The sequence below is a fragment of the Chenopodium album genome, chromosome 11, assembly GCF_948465745.1.
Source record: "Chenopodium album chromosome 11, dcCheAlbu1.1, whole genome shotgun sequence".
In the NCBI taxonomy this organism is placed as follows: Eukaryota; Viridiplantae; Streptophyta; class Magnoliopsida; order Caryophyllales; family Amaranthaceae; genus Chenopodium; species Chenopodium album.
In genome coordinates this window covers 5571050-5588434 of record NC_137844.1, presented here as the reverse complement: position 1 = coordinate 5588434, position 17385 = coordinate 5571050, and the positions used below count along the sequence as shown (strand labels likewise).

At 37.8% G+C, this 17385-nt stretch overlaps 2 protein-coding genes across 2 annotated transcripts; one reads left to right on the top strand and one right to left on the bottom strand.

Annotated features, from left to right (window-relative positions):
- Positions 1-970: 970 nt before the first annotated feature.
- LOC145566132 (uncharacterized) lies at positions 971-1957 on the bottom strand. The gene is made up of 2 exons (XM_081625662.1): positions 1452-1957; positions 971-1280 (listed from the first exon to the last, which is right to left on the bottom strand). The coding sequence occupies exons 1-2, from the start codon at positions 1955-1957 to the stop codon at positions 971-973; spliced, it is 816 nt and encodes a 271-aa protein (XP_081481788.1).
- A 12049-nt stretch (positions 1958-14006) lies between these two features.
- On the top strand, positions 14007-16558 carry LOC145568353 (U-box domain-containing protein 19-like). Its single transcript, XM_081627785.1, has one exon. It carries the CDS (start codon positions 14187-14189, stop codon positions 16242-16244), a length of 2058 nt encoding a protein of 685 aa, XP_081483911.1. The 5' UTR covers positions 14007-14186; the 3' UTR covers positions 16245-16558.
- The last annotated feature ends 827 nt before the right edge of the window (positions 16559-17385 follow it).

Here is a 17385-nt window from a genome sequence, read left to right as displayed (position 1 = left end):
TAATATTTGCTATGTTCACACTTGAAACATTTAATTTGATGTAGCTCGGTATCCGAGCATATTTTCTCATGATATGCACTGTTCTTTTCTTTCCATTGCCTTGTTCTTGTAGCTTAGCCTTTCTTTGCTTTTTTCTGCTTTTCTGAAGGTAATCTTAGTACTCCTTGCCCCCCCCCCCCCCACAGAAATCTGAAGTGATTGTCTTCAGATTTCTAAGGTGATTGCTAGTTATTTGATATAGACGAAGCTCTTGCCTTAGCAAAATTTCTGAGTAAAATTTTTCCGTAGTTTCTGATATTTTTCTTGTTTCTTCTTAGCTTTTCTTTTCATCCTAGGGAATGGATGTTTGAGACACATGGCCGTTGCTTTGGCAATATCTCAAACAACGACTATCCGAGGTACAGGGCCAGCTTAAGGCAATACCTCGAACTCATCCACAGTCTCTTTGCCCCCAAGAACTGATCTATCCGAAGTATAGTGCCTCTAAGGGGCAATACTTTGGTGGTGAGATCATTGTTCCATTTTAGGCTAATTCAGCGGCCATCCGAAACATAATGCCTCTGGGGGGCGATGTTTCGGACAGTGCCGAAGGAGAACCCTTTTTGAAAAATGAGAAAGGTAGAGAAATAAAGCATCAAACTTACAAAATTTTGTAGAAATGGTGGCTCTAAGGCTTTTCATTAATTATTGAAAGTGCACTTACTTAGACTATTCAGCCCCGAAGGGTTTTCACGTGATATTTCTTAAGTATATCAGCATTTCAATGATTTTTCAGCTCAGTTCCATCCAACTGCTGAAGTCGGTATGTTCTAGGCTGAAGCTCATCATAAATTTCATAAGGTCCCTCCCAAGTGGCTGAGAGTTTCCCATGAATTCGGTTCTTCTACACCGCTGCAGCCTTTCGAAGGACGAGGTCTCCGATTTTAAGAGGCCTCACATGAACTCTTCAGTTGTAGAACTTGCTGATTCTCTACTTGTATGCAACCATTTTGTCTCGGGCTAAGTCTCCGACCTCATCTGGGAAGTTGAGGGATTCTTTCATGAGTTGTTCATTTTCGGCCGAGAAGTGGTGCACCCGTAGACTCTCAAAGCCGATTTCCACTAGAAGAACGACTTCGGCCCCATAAACCAGCTCAAATGGTGAATGACCCGTAACCTCTTTTTCAGCCGTCCGAAGTGACCAGAGGATTCCTGGGTGTTCCTCTATCCACTTGGAATTTTGATCTTCAACCCTCTTCTTGAGAGCATTGAGGATCTGCTTATTAGCAGCTTTTGCTTGTCTGTTGCTTTGCGGATGACACACTGCTGAGTATGCCAATTTGATTCTGAACTGATCGGTGTACCGTCTCAGCGGCAAATTATCGAATTTCCCCCCATGATCAAAGACAAAAACCTTTAAAATTCCGAAGCGGGTGATAATATTCTGCCAAATGAACTTTCTGACTATTTACTCTGTAATGTTCGAGGCTGTCTCGGCCTCGATCCATTTGCTGAAATAGTCTATGTCGACTATCAGCCATCTTTTCTGATATGGAGCATCGGGAAAGGGACCCAAGATGTCCAGACCCCATTGGGCAAATGGAAGAGGACTCAAGATCGACTGGAGATCTCGGGTCGGCTGATGGATGACTGGAGCGAATTTTTGACATTTCTCACATTTTCTGACCAACTCCTTAGCATCTGAGACCATGGTGGGCCAATAATACCCTGCCCTTAATGCCTTGTGGGCCAGAGTCCTTCCCTCGATGTGGTTCCCGCAGATGACGAGGTGGATCTCCCGAATAATGTAATCAGCATTTGTTGGTCCCACGCATTTCAACAATGGGGTTGAGAAGGATTTTTTCAGTAGCTCCTCTCTAAAGATGAGGAACCTTGAGCTAATTCGCTTCAGTTTGGAGGCCAAAACTTTGTCTTCGAGAGTTTCTCCCCGAAGTTTGTAAGCTAGGATGGGATCCATTCAGCTCGATTCGTGGTCGACACAACACATTTCAGATACTTCGTCAACACTTCTTTCTCGGCGCACCTCCACATATACAGATCAGTTAAGCTCGGTTAGAGTTGAGCTAGCGAGTTTGGAGAGTGCGCCGGCTTGTGCATTCTGACCCCTTGGGATCAGCTGAACTTCGAAAGTTCTCAGCTTCGCAATGATTGTTTTGATCTTTGCGAGATAGGCTATCATGGAGGGCTCTTTGGCCTCATATTCGCCTTAGATCTAATTTGCGACAAGCTGAGAGTCTGTTTTTAGGCAGACATGTTCGGCTTCCAGTGAGACATAATTCTAGGCCAGCTATTACTGCCTCATATTCAGCTTTGTTGTTCGAAGATTTGAAAGAAAACTTGAGTGCATACTCAAAGGACTTGCCTTCGGGGGAGGTTATCACTACCCCTGCCCCCGAACCATTTACAGTGGAGGATCCGTCCATAAAAACTGTCCAGATTTTCTTTTCTTCATCTAACGTTTCTTGGTACGAGCACTCGGCTAGGAAATCCGCCAGAGCTTGAGCCTTTATGGCTGCACTCGGCTGGTAGCTGATGCTGAACTCTGTGAGCTCGAATACCCATTTCGCTAGCCTATCAGATTTTTCAACTTTGTCGATGACTTTTTCCAGCGGCAGATCAGTTAAGACCACTATTTGATGTCAATCAAAGTATGTCCTCAACTTCCAAGCGGCTACCACTACTACATATGCAACTTTCTCAAGTAGGGGGTAGCAAGTCTCGGCATCAGTCAGAGTGTGGCTGACGAATTAGATCAACTGCTGAACTTTTTCTTCCTCCCTCAGCAGCATTGCGCTTATAAAGGCTGGGCTGACCGCCACGTATAAATATAGAGTTTCTCCTTCGGTTGGACGAGCTAGCGTCGAGAGTTGAGCCAGATGCTCTCGAAGCTGCTTGAAAGCTTCTTTTTGCGCGTCATCCTAGATGAGCTATTTTGTTATTAGGAGTTTTGGGGATTTGAAGAAAGGCAACCCTTTGTTCGAGGCTCTAGAGATGAACCTAGACAAGGCGGTCATTCTCCTGGTGAGCCGCTGAATATCCCTCTTTGTTTTCGGCTCAGGAAGATCGAGCGCTACTTGCACCTTTGCGGGATTGGCATTAATCCCTCTTTTGCTGACCATGAAACCCATAAATTTTCCTGACCTCACGCCAAAGACACACTTCTTCGGATTCAGCTTCATTTGGTGCTTTCTTAAGGTGTCGAAGGTTTCGGCCAAATCCGTGACATGGTCTTTCGCTTCTTTGCTTCAGACAATAGAATCGTCAACGTAGACTTTCATGTTACGGCCTTTTTGCTCGGCAAAGACCTTATCAACTAGCCTTTGGTACATTGCCCCTGCATTTTTCAATCCGAAGGGCATCATTTTATAGTTGTACACCCCGACGTTCATAATGAATGTCGTTTTTGCTCGGTCGTCGGGGTGCATGAAGATCTGATGGTACGCCGAGAATGTGTCCATGAAACTAAGCAGAGCATGCCCACTCGTCGAGTCGACTAGTTGATTGATCCTCGGCAAGGGGTAGAAGTCCTTCGGACAAGCCCTATTTAGGTCCGTGAAGTCAACGCACATCCTCCAGGTGTCATTTGCCTTCTAAACCATTACAACATTAGCCAGCCACTCTGAATATTGGTAGGGTTCGACGAAACCTACGTCCAGCAACTTTATGACCTCGGCTGCGATGTCTCGGTTCTTGCTTGCGGAGTAATTTCGCTTCTTTTGCTTAATGGGTCGACATGTAAGATCGACATTAAGCTTGTGAGAGATGAGGTTCGGGTCAATTCCAGGCATGTTTGCGGTCGAGAAAGCGAACACATCTTTGTTGTCCCGAAGGAGTTGTATGAGTTCCACACGGAAGTTCGGATCGAGATCCAATCCGATGGTGACGTATTTTTCAGGGTCTCCTTCGGTCAACTCTATTGATTTAGTCTGCTGATCCAAATTCATTTCTTTGGGGCCAGATTCTTCTCAATCGGTCCTACTGTCAATATTGACAGGTCTCCCAGACTTCGGCTGGTTTTCTGAGTCTTTCGGCTCAGATGAGGAACCATCTCTTTCCTTTTCTGGCGGGCTTTCTCTTGCTAGGGCTTCTTGGGCCAAAGCACTTAGGCCTTTTGGCTTCTTTACGCTCCGTTCCATGTCTTTTTCTTTTTCCTCCTCATCCTCGTCGTCTTCAGAACGACTTGTGGATGGCTTGAGGTAGTTACATCGGGCAGCTTCCTTTTGGCTGCCTTGAATTCTTTCGGGGTAGCCGACGTTTGAAACGTATATTATCATCTGATGATACGTGGAGACTACCCCTTGGATGTCGTGGATCATAGGTCTCCCCATGATCACGTTGTATACCGATGGAACGTCCATAACCAAAAATTCGGCCATGACGTTCATGGCTGCTTCATTGCGGCCGATGGTGACAGGAAGAGTGATTTTCCTATCAGGATATGATGAAAACCCGTTGAATCCTGATACTGGGTAGGGTACCGGGGTTATAGGTTGAACGAAACAGAATGTTCACGCCGCTACTACCGTCGACGAGGGTTCGCCAAACGTTGTGGTTAGCTACTGTTGTGATTATAACTAGTGGATCTTCGTGGGGGAATATCACCCCCTGGAAATATTTGGCTGTGAACGTCATGTGGCACCGGAGACTGAGGCGCTTGGATGTCAGCATTGTTTACTTGATGGGTTAGTGCCCTCAAGTGGCGTTTTCGCTCTATCTGAGAATTTGTCCCTCCTGAAATAGCAAGGATTTTAGGATTCTCTTTTTCCTGGGTCTTGTACTTTCGAGGGAAATCGAGTTCTTGTCGAGGATCTTTCTCGGCCTTTTTTTCTTCGTGGCGCTTCGCGAGATATTTTTTCAAGTAACCTTTTCGGACCATATTCTCGATCTGATCTTTCAGCTCGATACAGTCTTCGGTGTGGTGTCCCGGTGACTCATGAAACTCACACCATCGGTCCTTGCATTTTTGCTGAAGCTACTGTGGAAGTGGTCTTGGCTTTCTGTATTTTTGCTCGTCCTTCCTCATGTTATAGATCTTAGCACGAGGTAGGGTGAGTTGGGTATAAGACTCGTATATGCCCGTGTACGGGGTAGGTTTGTCTTTCTTCGGCTCAGAGGCAGAAGACGTTTCTGAGGCTTTTGCCTTCCCTTTCTTCTTGTCTTGGCCTTCGGATCGCTGTTATGGTTTTTTCCCAGCCCTAGATTGAGGCTGAGTTTTAGCTTTATTCCATTCTTCGGCTCGGATAAATTTATCCGAGGCATCCAAAGCTTCCTCTAAGGTCTGCGAGGGATGCATGACCATGAAGTCTAGGAACTTGTTGCCTTCTCGTAGTCCGTTTTACAGAGAAAAAACGGCTAGCCCCTGGTCCAGACTTGTGATTCTGGACGACTCGTTACTGAAGCAAGTCAGATAGTCTCGGAGGCTTTCGTCCTCCGCTTGCTGCAGACCCATAAGCTCTGCGGTTGTTTTTTCTCGGCGGTTTGTCGCGGAGAATTTGCTCTTGAACTTGTTGGAAAGGTCTTTCCAACCAGTTATCGAGCTTTCCTTCACACCCTTGGTGATCCACGCTTGTGCAACACCTTTTATGGTCGTCGGGAAGTATTTGCACCAAGTAGCCTCGGACCTGAGATTCAGATACATATGCCCCTCGTAGGAGGCAATATGATCCTTTGGATCCGAAGTACCGTCGTAAATGATATGTACCGGGATTTTCACCGTAGGCACATGCTCTTCCAAAATTCAGTTCTGAAAAGGAGAACTGGTAGGGACTATGACGGCCTTGCCCCTTCGTCTAGCCGTTGGGACCTCGCTCCTCCCTTTTAGAGAGGTTGAAGTGGATTTCGTCCTCGGCTAAGACGATTCGGGCTGAGGTTCAATCCCCTCAGGGTAGGAGAGACGGCTATACATGCTCAACTCCCTCGTGCCTAAGAGTTCGTGGACGCTTCGGCGGACATGCTCACCCCGCGCAGAGGCGGAGTTGCTGCTTTTGTAGCTGCGGGAGTTCGGCTGGGTAGACTCCCCGAAGAACTGAGGGTTCTTTTTCCTCTCTCTCTCAATCCTCCAAGTATCTTCCTCCCATTTTCTCCCCAACTCTCGGGAGGATAGAGGCTTTTCCTACTACCCTTGACCGGTTCTCCTTCTCAAGTTCCTCAGCGGAAGGGGTGAACGGTCACAGGTCGGCGGGAGATTTTCGGCCTGGGCCTTCATGACCTCCATGAGGACAGTGACCGCTCTCGCTACCTCCTCCGTGGAAGGCCCCGATTGAGGGGTCATCCCCGGCTGAGAACGAGAATGAACGCTTAGAGGTGGGCTCTTAGCGTCGGACCGACTCGGGTGGTGTGACCTGGTCGGCGGTCTAGAATTATTTGACGGAGATGATGAACTCTCCGAATGTGCCCTCTCCGAGCTGACCCTCTCTGAGGAATGTCTGCTCGTCGGGGACGATGAGTGAGGTGCAGACAGGGATGGCGCTAAAAGAGGTCCTTTCCCCGGGGCCAATGGGCTCCTTCTCAAGGAGGAAGGAGCGCCATTTTTGGAACTTTTTCCGTTCTTACGGTTCTTAGCCATGTTACCAAGAAAGAAAGTGTAGAACGATTGAAATTGGCTTGCTTTTCGAAAGTCGTCCCCACAAACGGCGCCAAATTATTTCGGGTGAAAAGAATAGGATTTTCGGATGAGTCCTTTATGGTGGGCTGAAGACTGAACTCGATCAAAGTGGAGACTGGGCCGAGGGTTTCCTGCACATCAAACACACGTAAACTGGCCTCGAGGTGGTGTCGAGGAAGGCCCCTCCGATGCCTAAGTCGGTGTGGTGTTTAGGGAGAGAAAGCTATGCAAGGGTATTAATTGCTTGAGGCTTGAAGTGGATGAATGTAGAGAGAGAAGATTGATTGCTTTTATACCTTGACATAATAGGAGAAATGGGCCACGAGCCAAGTGGGCTTGTCACATTAACTGGGCCGACTGACTTGACTTGGCATAGATGGAGAGTTGAACCTTGACCTTGAGCTTATTATTGAATCATTTATGGACTGGCCCAATTAGAGTGAATTGGACCCAAACAGTACGGAGTAATGTAATTGTACATATAAATTTGAAACATATAAGTAGTCTTCAAAATTATCTATTGTTCTAAAAGATATCAAAGTTAAGATTATAATTAAGATGTAACTAGTGGGGCATTATTAGGATCAACTAGATACCCCCATTATTAGTTGATGAGATACTGTGTATTAGCTAGCTGGTCTTGACTCTTGATATAAGAATAAGCTGTCCACCGTAATTGGAGTTCATTATCACGACTTATCGCCTTTTTAAGCTTCAAAAACCAACTTGATGAAAATGAAGGTCTTTTGGTCCCAATTCCCAAACGCGGTTAGACACTAGACACTAACATTTATGGTGTACATGTATGTATGCTAACTTGTTTGATCAACTTGAACCACATTTCTATAATATCTTAGGTTCAAGAATAGGGCATTTACCTTACACCTAACATCATCCTTATGTCAAGTAGACGCATGCTTAATTGCTTACGGTATCTTAACTTTCACATGCATCCGGACACTTGAACAATGTTTTTGCCGTTACAATTTTTGTTGCACATAAAAGGGAGACAAATCACGCCATTACCTCACCTTGCACTTTCAATTGTCATAAACTTGCATGAAGACATGCATGCACTAGACTGGGAGCTTCATTTTATTCTTGGTACTTGATGCATCACATAAGTTTTGGTGTATGAAACTAAACAAGTTAGGATATGTCATAAAGAAAATAATAATCTTAACATGTTATTTACCAAAAAAAAAAAAAAAAAAAAAAAAAAGGGATTATACTATAATTAGTAGAAAACAAAAATTTAAGGTTATAAATGGAAGTTTGAAAATCCTCAAGAATAAAATAAAGAATTACATAATTATCAAATATTGTCACTTATCGAATTGAAAATAATGTCGATTATTCTTAATAAGTAATCAATTTTTAACGTCGGACCACTTAATAAATCATAAAAACATCCATGATAGACCTAATACGTGACTAGTTGTTTTATTTTGGTGGATATTTGTCCTGTCTTTTTCATAAATACTTTTATTAGTAATTTAGTATTATTAATTTCAATTGAAAGGTCTTTTTCATTTATACTTGAAAGAAGCCTTTATAGCTTGAAACTACTGAGAAATGATAACAGGTCGGTCGGTTAAACAACTAGTATTTGATTGTTGGGTTGATTTGGTGGGCCACAGCTGGGCTTCATTGGGTTTCCTTCTGGACTTGGACTATCCGTGTGTACCCCATGAAATTGACCTTTTTATGTATCCACTTTCATTATATTTGGCAGCGATTTTGACATATTACGGTCCACGTTATTATATTTATTATTTTTTCAATTAAGACAAGATATAAATTTGGCTCATTAATTAATAATGTCTTCAGACATTGGATAACCCTTTTAAATATTTTTATAATGATACTCGTATGAAGTATTAATTTAAAATGCATGTCAAAATCACACGTTAATAGGTCTAATTAATGTTTATTTATTTTAAATTAATATTTCTACTTTTAATTATTACGGTTTACTATTATCTTATGATTAAGGTTTAATATTAAGCTAGGATATTTATTTCACATTAAACATTATTATTAAATTGAAATAAATAAAGATTTGGCCAAGCGCGTTATACACGTCTCAGTTTCATTGGTTCATGTTGATTAGTTACTTCCTAAACATTTTTCCGACGTTCATACACACAAGCTACCGAACCAATGGACAGCTTCCACGTCTTTGATGGGTCTTATGCTAAGGAAAAGTTAGTTATTTCCGGTAGTTAAATAATACGAGTACTAAGTACAAATCCATATAGGTAACTATCATGTGTTTTTTGAATGTGTGTTGTATGAATTTAATTAGGAGACAATTCATGTTGTGCGAATCATAGAAAGCCACGAGATGTTTGAATTGGAATTTGCTTATATTAATTTACAATATTTGAATAGCGATTGATTAAGAGCTAGTACTACATAGTAGTCAAAGAATAATGTATGGACGTATGGTTGATGGTTATGATCTTTATATCGACTCGTTAAGGATGCATTTTATTCATCTGATTTTTATTTATTTAAATTTATCTGAACTTATTAGAATTTATTTTAGTTATAAATTGAACTTGGATAGCTTTGATTAACCCTTATCACAACTGATCTGAACTTATTTTTCCTAAACTTATCTTATCTGAACTTATTAATACCGATCTGAACTTATTTTTCTTAAAATAAGTGAAAAGAAGGTAAACAGAATAGGTCTAAGTCTAATGGTTTTGTATCCCACATTTGTATCACAGAAATTTCTTGTAATATAAGATTATTGGTGTGAATCAATTATATTTTGTAGATTTTATTCTATAAGAAAATAGATTCATATTGTAGATTAGCTTATAAAATCTATACTACTTGTTTAGGAAAAGCATTGATTAAAATATAGTAGGGAATGTAATAATAGTTATATGAGATTAATAGATTTATAATGTATAACTAGACATATCTTACAAAATTTTATGTGACTATATGAACAATTCAAATATACTGTGATAGGTGTGAATAATTATGTTAAAGACATATTGTATATATATACAATATGTTAATAAGCATAGAACATTTACAGGAGGTAGTAACATACTAACACTATTCCATATTATATTAGCCTTAATTTTTGCATGTGGTATATAAATACACCTAATTATATATATGATTGAATTTGATCAACTTTAGCTATACCTAATCAATTTTAAAACTTATTTTTATTAAGGTGAATAAGTCACACCCTTGACTTAATAAAAAAAGAAAAAATAAAAGAACAAAAAAATATTAATGTCAGATGTCCAGATTAGATCAGATAAGACACTTCTAGCATGTGTACTCCTAAGAATAGATCCAGATTGCAAGTTAAGCAATTTGTCGAATCTTCTCTTTCTCTCACGTGCATATAAAAAGAAATAAATATTTGAAAATAATAATATTATGCTAAATTAATCGTATAATTCTAGCAACTCCTTACTTTAATCTAGGGGCATGCAATAGTATAAGGTAGGTGGCTCATAAATAAGCAATAACTATATCCTTGAAAATAATATGCAACTAGTTAATTGGCGGCCAAAGCTGTGATGACCAAACCTGATCTTCTCAACCATTTTATAGCATAGATTGTCAAATCTTTTCATATACATTATTTTTTAGGGTTTTAAAGTTGTTTAGGATATGTAATTATTTAGGTTTACAACTAATATTGGTTTTAGTTAACCATAATAATTATATGAGAATAACGCATACAAATGCAATAACCATATACTCCGTATTAAAAGCATTGCATGTCATATGTAGTGACAAACGACATCTATTTTTTTACTCTATTTAAGAAAAACAACATTTATTTTTGTACATTTCAAAATAAGTTAATGCATGCTACAACCATTTAGCTAGGGCAATTGGCTTATTACTTTAATTTGATCCAATATTGTACTCCTACTCCGTACTATATATTTGATAAAATAATGTTTCTGAATATATTATTCTGTACTTAAATTATGAGGATTATGTAATGCATAGATTTCGTATTTCTTTATTATTATTATTTCTATGTATTAATTCATATTTAATTAGTTTGTGATGAATGATTTTTTCAATTTATCATATTGTTTAAAACGCAAAAAATCTCAAAACTCGATCTTAAGCAAAAAGAAGCTAGAGAACAATAATATATCCATCAATTTAATTGCTCTTACCACCTCATAGGGCTTTCCATCTCAATTACAAAATTTAGAATAACATTTAATCATGGGAAAAATATCTAATAAAAATAAGGGGTGATGACTGATGAAACTTAAAATCGATTAGTCCGTGCCAATAAAATAGAAAGCATTGATTATAACTAATCCAAAAAATCCTTAATTGACTATAGGTAGATTTATACATGAATTTTTTCAAACTGTCAATTGCCAACAAAATACTACTCCCTCCATTTCTAAATTACATTCCTACTTTTAGCATGTATTCCTCACATAATAGAAAGAAATTAGAAAGTAATTTAGGGATGGATGGGGTAATTTTTTTTGTCTCTAAAATATTTCTCCGTTCACTTCTTTTGTACGTTATAATATGCTCTCTTGCATCTACCATCTTTCTATATTTTATTTCCTATATCAGGCTATCACACATGCAAAAGTGCAAAATTTTTATTTTAAATGCGTTTCGAGCAACTGCGAGTCGGACAATATCATCAATTATGCAAAAATCAATTTAGAAGGATGAAATTTAAAGAGGGTGATGCGTCAAACAGATCACACAGAAAAATTGCAGTAGTGTATTCATTATTCAACATAGTCACAGTGGTTAAGATATCTCAGCTCTCTTGTCTTTTTCATTTTTCCATATAATTTTAATATGTTTTAGATATCACCCTTGTCTTTAGGCAATTGCATACGTAGGGCCTGTTCTGATTGACTGAAATGAGCTAAACTGAACTGAACTTATTAGAGCTGAACTGAACTGAATTGAATATTTTATAAGAGAAGGATATTAGAGTAAGAACTGAACTGAACTTATTGAAGCTGAATTAAACTGAACTGAAAATAAGCTGAAGAGAACAGCTCGTAGTATTTTTTTTCTTTTATTTTATTTCTTTCTTTATTTTTTTTGAAACCTCATTTTATTTCTTTATGATTTATGCATGGTGCGTTAGATCTACTGTAACTTTAAAGCCATGTCGTATTTGATATGTCGGCTGGCAATTAATAACATAGAATTACTCCATTATAAGATTTACAACTTTTATAAGTACAACTCCCAAAAGAGTAAAAGAATGTGTAATATTGTTTGGTGGATAAAATTAAATAAAAAATAGAAGTAGAATTTAAATTTGCAGGAAGCATTTTGTAAAAATTAAAATTACTAATGGATCAGAGTGTTCATTAGCTCCTTTTTGTTTTCATTTTTATTATTTTTTTATTATTATTATTTTTTTTTATATATATATATATGGTAAAAAAACTATACAAATGGAATAGTTTCTTTGATGCTGTCATTTAAAATCAACATGTTAGCATTAATATGGAATACATTGCACAATGATATCGAACAAGCTCTAAAGTCTAACTACTTCGTATTATTTAACACTTATAAAAAAAATAAATGAATCCTCTCCAATGGTTTTCTTCATATTAAATTAAATTAACAAAGTACATAAGATGCATACGACATACTATCACCCTTCATGTATAGTTTCCCATCACGAACAGGCCAGTCACAAGACTTACAACTCACTAGTGACCATATAATAACGTACGATCGATTTATTAACAATTCAACACAAGTCTCTGAAAATAGCAATTATCTAGCAAAGTGTGAAAACCAACCGAAAGAGCACATAAATGGATAACATTGGATTCATTGGTACCAATAAAGCGTGCCTTCAAAGAAACTTGTCTCACCAAAGACAATTTACAAGTACGAATACTAATTAAGTACAATTATATAAGTAATGTGCACCTTTATATTGATGTTGGCATACTAATAGACAAATTATGTTAAAGCTTAATCTAGCTTGTCTTGTTTGAACATTGTCCTGTGTCCACCAACATGGTATGTCCTGATAATTTCTGCAGATAATTAGAACCTTATTGTACGTAATTAGTAAATTAATTTTATACTTGAAAAAGTATCCAATGAAATCCTCTTAGATTGTGTTTTCTGTGAAATGTACTGAAATCGAACCATATTCCTTAGTTTTTTAGTTAAATCTGTACAATTTGACAAATCCCATGAATATAAAAGCATTTGCTTATGGTACTAAACTTACCAACGGCTTGACAGGCACATGTGTAGTGATTAATTAAGCTAGTGATTAAGGCTTTATTTTTGGCTGATTTGGAATCTCCTCTTTTCATAGGTCTGATTTAGCTAGATCTGATCTAATTTATACAGTTAATTAAGTTAATTCAGAATTTTCTTAACTTTTTTAGGTATTGTTTGCTGCATTAATTAATTCATTTAGTCTTATTTAGGAACATTGCGTAAAAATCACTTCCTAAAACTGTGTGCTTAAAGGTTGTGTCGCAAGTAATAGAAAACGGATGAAGTATATATCATTTGATTTATGAGGTAAAAAAACATACAACTAATTAATTGCTCCATAATCAAGCATGATTACAAGTGTGAGACGTACTATTATATACGAAGTAAAACAATCATGGTTTGTTCAAATGTGAAGACATTAAATAATCAACATTTGCAATTCAATTAACAATAATACAGGCTGTTTTCTATAAAGATATATAGCGAATAATACAACAAGTGAATGGATAGGAACTAACATTCAAACTAAGTATGCCGAGCCATATACAACATTGCATATTCAAAGTACTTTGTATTCGATAGTAGAAAAAAATATAATAAAACTTCAAACGATATGATAGCAACATGTATGGCCAAATTCAAACATTAGAACACTTAACATATAAGTCTAATTGTTTGACATCCAATAGTAGACTACCACACATTCTGATTACGCAATTAATTATTTAATCACAATTAAGTTTATAACCCAAGCTTCCTCTAAGCTTCTTCCCATCACTCTTTTCTTGTTCATTATTGCATAACATCATCAATTATGCAATTTTATGCACCTAGTCCCTTTTTTTAATTTTTTAATTTTTCATTGAGGTTTCTTCCAACGAAACACCCATGCTACTTGTCATCTTCTTAATCCTCCACGTGTCATAGTCGGTTTTGTGGTCCCTACTTCCTATTCCACCCACATCAGCATAACATTTTCACCTAGTAAAACGGCATCGTTTACGTGATCCGAGAATTAAATCTCCCCGCCAACCTCACCTCCCCACGTGTCCACCCACACGTGTCAGTACATTCTCAGCGTGTAAGCCGCATTGTCGGCTGCCACGTGTCCTACGAAATATCCTTCGTAATTTTCTGTTAATTTTTTTTTTACCCAACACTAAAATGGACAACTAAAATACCGCCAATACTAGATTCTTTTCTGTTATGATTTTTTTACCAAAGTTTTTTTGCCTTATCATATTCCTATCTATATTAGTAGCACAAAAAGAAACAGAGCAACTCTGTTCTTCTTTCTCCTACCCTTTCACCCTTCATTTTCCATCCACAATTTCCACCAATGATCCGTAAAATCGATCCCGATAATCGTCGGGTTCTTAAATTCCCCGCGGTTAGGCCGTGTGAATCGATATCCCCGTCGATTCTTCTCACTTCTTTGATCACAATCTCTAATGATGTTACAAAATTCAAAGCCAAATTTTTTCCCTCTCAGAAAAAATTTGCCCGGGAAGTAATTCGACAAGTCGAAATCCTCCTTATATTTTTCAAGGATATCCGTGAATATCAACCAAATTTTACCAAATCCCTCATTTTATGCCTTTCAGAGCTTCATTTTATACTCCAAAAGATTCAATTTTTACTACAAGATTGTACGCGAGAAGGGTCTAGACTCTTTATTTTGATGAAATCACAGTTCATAGCTAATCAATTCCGGGTTTTGATTAGCTCAATTGCTACTGCTCTTGATATACTTTATCTAAATTCACTTCAAATCAGTTCTGAAGTGAAGGAATTAGTTTTATTACTTGGAAAACAAGCACAAAAATCGAAGCTTGATGTAAGTCTGAATGATCAATGTGCCATGGAGAGGGTGATATTGATATCAAACCAATTCGAAAACGCATTCGAACCTGAAAGAGGGTTGATCAAACGGGTTCTCGATTATTTAGGGATTTATAATTGGGAAGATTGCAATAAAGAGGTAAAGTTTTTGGAAGATGAAATGAGTAATATTGAAGAAGATGCAAGAGAAATTCCCTTAATTAGTAATTTGTTGGGATTGATGTGCTACTGCAGGGCAGTAATTTTCGATTCATTGGATGAAAATGATGAGCAAATTATTGTCGAAATTGAAGTGAAATCACCAGGAGAGATGCTTAATTGCTTGAATCCCGAGGATTTTCGATGCCCGATTTCATTGGAATTGATGATGGATCCTGTTACTATATCCACCGGCCAAACATATGATCGAGCATCAATTCAAAAATGGTTGAATTCAGGGCATTTACTCTGTCCCAAGACAGGGGAGAGGCTGGAAAGTACAGAATTAGTACCAAATTCTGCTCTGAAGAGGCTGATACAACAGTTTTGTTCGGAGAATGGGATTTCGATATCGAAATCAGGTAGAAGAAGCAAGGAATCATCAAAGATGGTTGTATCCCCGACTCCGGCTTCGAGGGAGGCTGTGAGATTTTTAGCTGGGTTTCTTGCTGGGAGGCTGACTTATGGAACTGATGAGCAGAGGAATAAGGCTGCTTATGAGATAAGGTTGTTAACAAAATCGAGTATCTTTAATCGTTCGATTTTGATTGAAGTTGGGAATGTTCCTCCTTTATTGGATCTTCTTACTTCAGATGATCCTAGCACACAAGAGAATGCAATTGCTGCTCTTTTGAAGCTGGCAAAACATTCAAAAGGGCAGAAATCGATCATCGAAGAAGGTGGTTTATCGTTGATAATCTCAGTCCTTCGAAGAGGGATGAAGCTCGAATCGAGACAGATTGCAGCAGCCACCATTTTTTACCTATCTTCTGTGGAGATGTACAGGAAAATGATTGGCTCAACAAGACAGGCTATTCCTGGTCTTATTGAGCTCCTTAAAGATGGGACTATTTGTGGGAAGAAGAACGCGATTGCTGCAATTTTCGGGCTTCTTTTGTATCATAGAAATCATGAAAGAGTACTTGAAGCTGGAATTGTACCAGAACTACTTGATCTGATCTCTTCCATTGAGAGATCAGACCTTTTAGCTGATTCTTTGGCTATTTTAGCTTGTTTGGCTGAGAGGATTGATGGGTGTATCGCGATTCTACAAACATCGGCTATGGCTTTGATCATGGGATTGTTGAAATCCTCCATTTCAAGGGCAGGAAAAGAATATTGTGTGTCAATCTTAGCATCATTGTGCACGAATGGTGGGGATGAGGTTGTCGCGATTTTGGCTAAGGAACCGGCGATCATGCCTTCACTGTATGCTCTCACTACTGATGGAAGCTCACATGGTAGCATGAAAGCGCGAATGCTAATCAATATGCTGCAGAAGTTTCAGGAATCGAGCTCTTCGAGCTTAACTGCTGCTTCTAAACTTCATAAGGAAAGGTTTGTTCATGCAATTTAGGGGTAATACATAGTAATTAAGCTATAATCATATTATGTAAATATGTAGGATTTACCAAATTGGAATCCATAGAGTTATTTTTGAGCAATCAGCTAGGTTTTTCAAAGAGCTGAAACAATATGTTAGGCTTAGGTTCTTTGCAATTGGTTATTATTGTATACTGTATAAATTTACACTTAGCATTCTTTTCAGTAGAGGATATAATGTGGCTCAATGCCATAGAAGTGAAACATTATCACAGATTTAAGTTCTGTATTTTGATAATTAGGTGAATAAAGACTAAAGATTGTGGTCTTATTAGTATTGTTATCTATGCAAATGATTTAGTGACCTGAGTTCTTGGAATACATTGTTCAGTTTTTGGCACTTGTTTACAATTCACCTTTAGTACATTGACTGATTGACATAGACAAGATTTCACCACAATTGTCACACTAATAAATATTAGAGTACAAAGTTATAACGAGTAAAATTACCCCAATAATCACAATTGTTGTTGTTTCATTGAACTTCCAAGTAATTTTACAATATAAATTCTTTATTATTTTTTTTGGCAGTTCACTCTTGTAAAAGAAACCTCATAGTTTGATAATGTACATTATACATCATACGCAGTTGGTCAAAATCATAAATATTCAATTTGATAATGTACATTATACATCATACACAGTTGGTCAAAACGAAAAATATTCAATTGAAAAGTCAACATGTGATTCACTAACTTCAAGAGTATAAAAACCCTTTACTCACCTTAATATGCAACCATGTAAAAAAATCATCCGTACGAATAAATTTAAGTATCATAAGTTATTGTAGGTATTTTGTAAATTGGTCATTTGCTCTATGATTAGGTGCACAAACTAGGAAGAATGAATGATTAAATTTGATACTTCAAAGCTCAATTGAAAAGTGATCATTAAATTTAGAAAGGTAGAAATCATAGGTAATTTCAATGCATTTATTTGTGGTTGTGCTTTTCCATTGGTAGGCATTAGTGTAAGTGTCCATTTGAGATCCACCACAAAAGTAGGTATGAGCAAATAAATAAAATTTAACTTGTATTTTACCTACTACAATCGTTTAATTTCTTGTTGTTGGTTGATTTTGTGTAGCCTAACAATCTAACAATGTTCTTTTGTCC

Bases quoted from the DNA above. Each gene is read 5' to 3' on its own strand.
- LOC145566132 (XM_081625662.1), bottom strand. From the start codon at position 1,957: ATGGATCCCATCCTAGCTTACAAACTTCGGGGAGAAACTCTCGAAGAC. The intron at 1,281-1,451 runs GTAAATAGTCAG...GCAAAGCAACAG, and splicing joins ACAGCCTCGAACATTACAGA to ACAAGCAAAAGCTGCTAATA.
- LOC145568353 (XM_081627785.1), top strand. From the start codon at position 14,187: ATGATCCGTAAAATCGATCCCGATAATCGTCGGGTTCTTAAATTCCCC.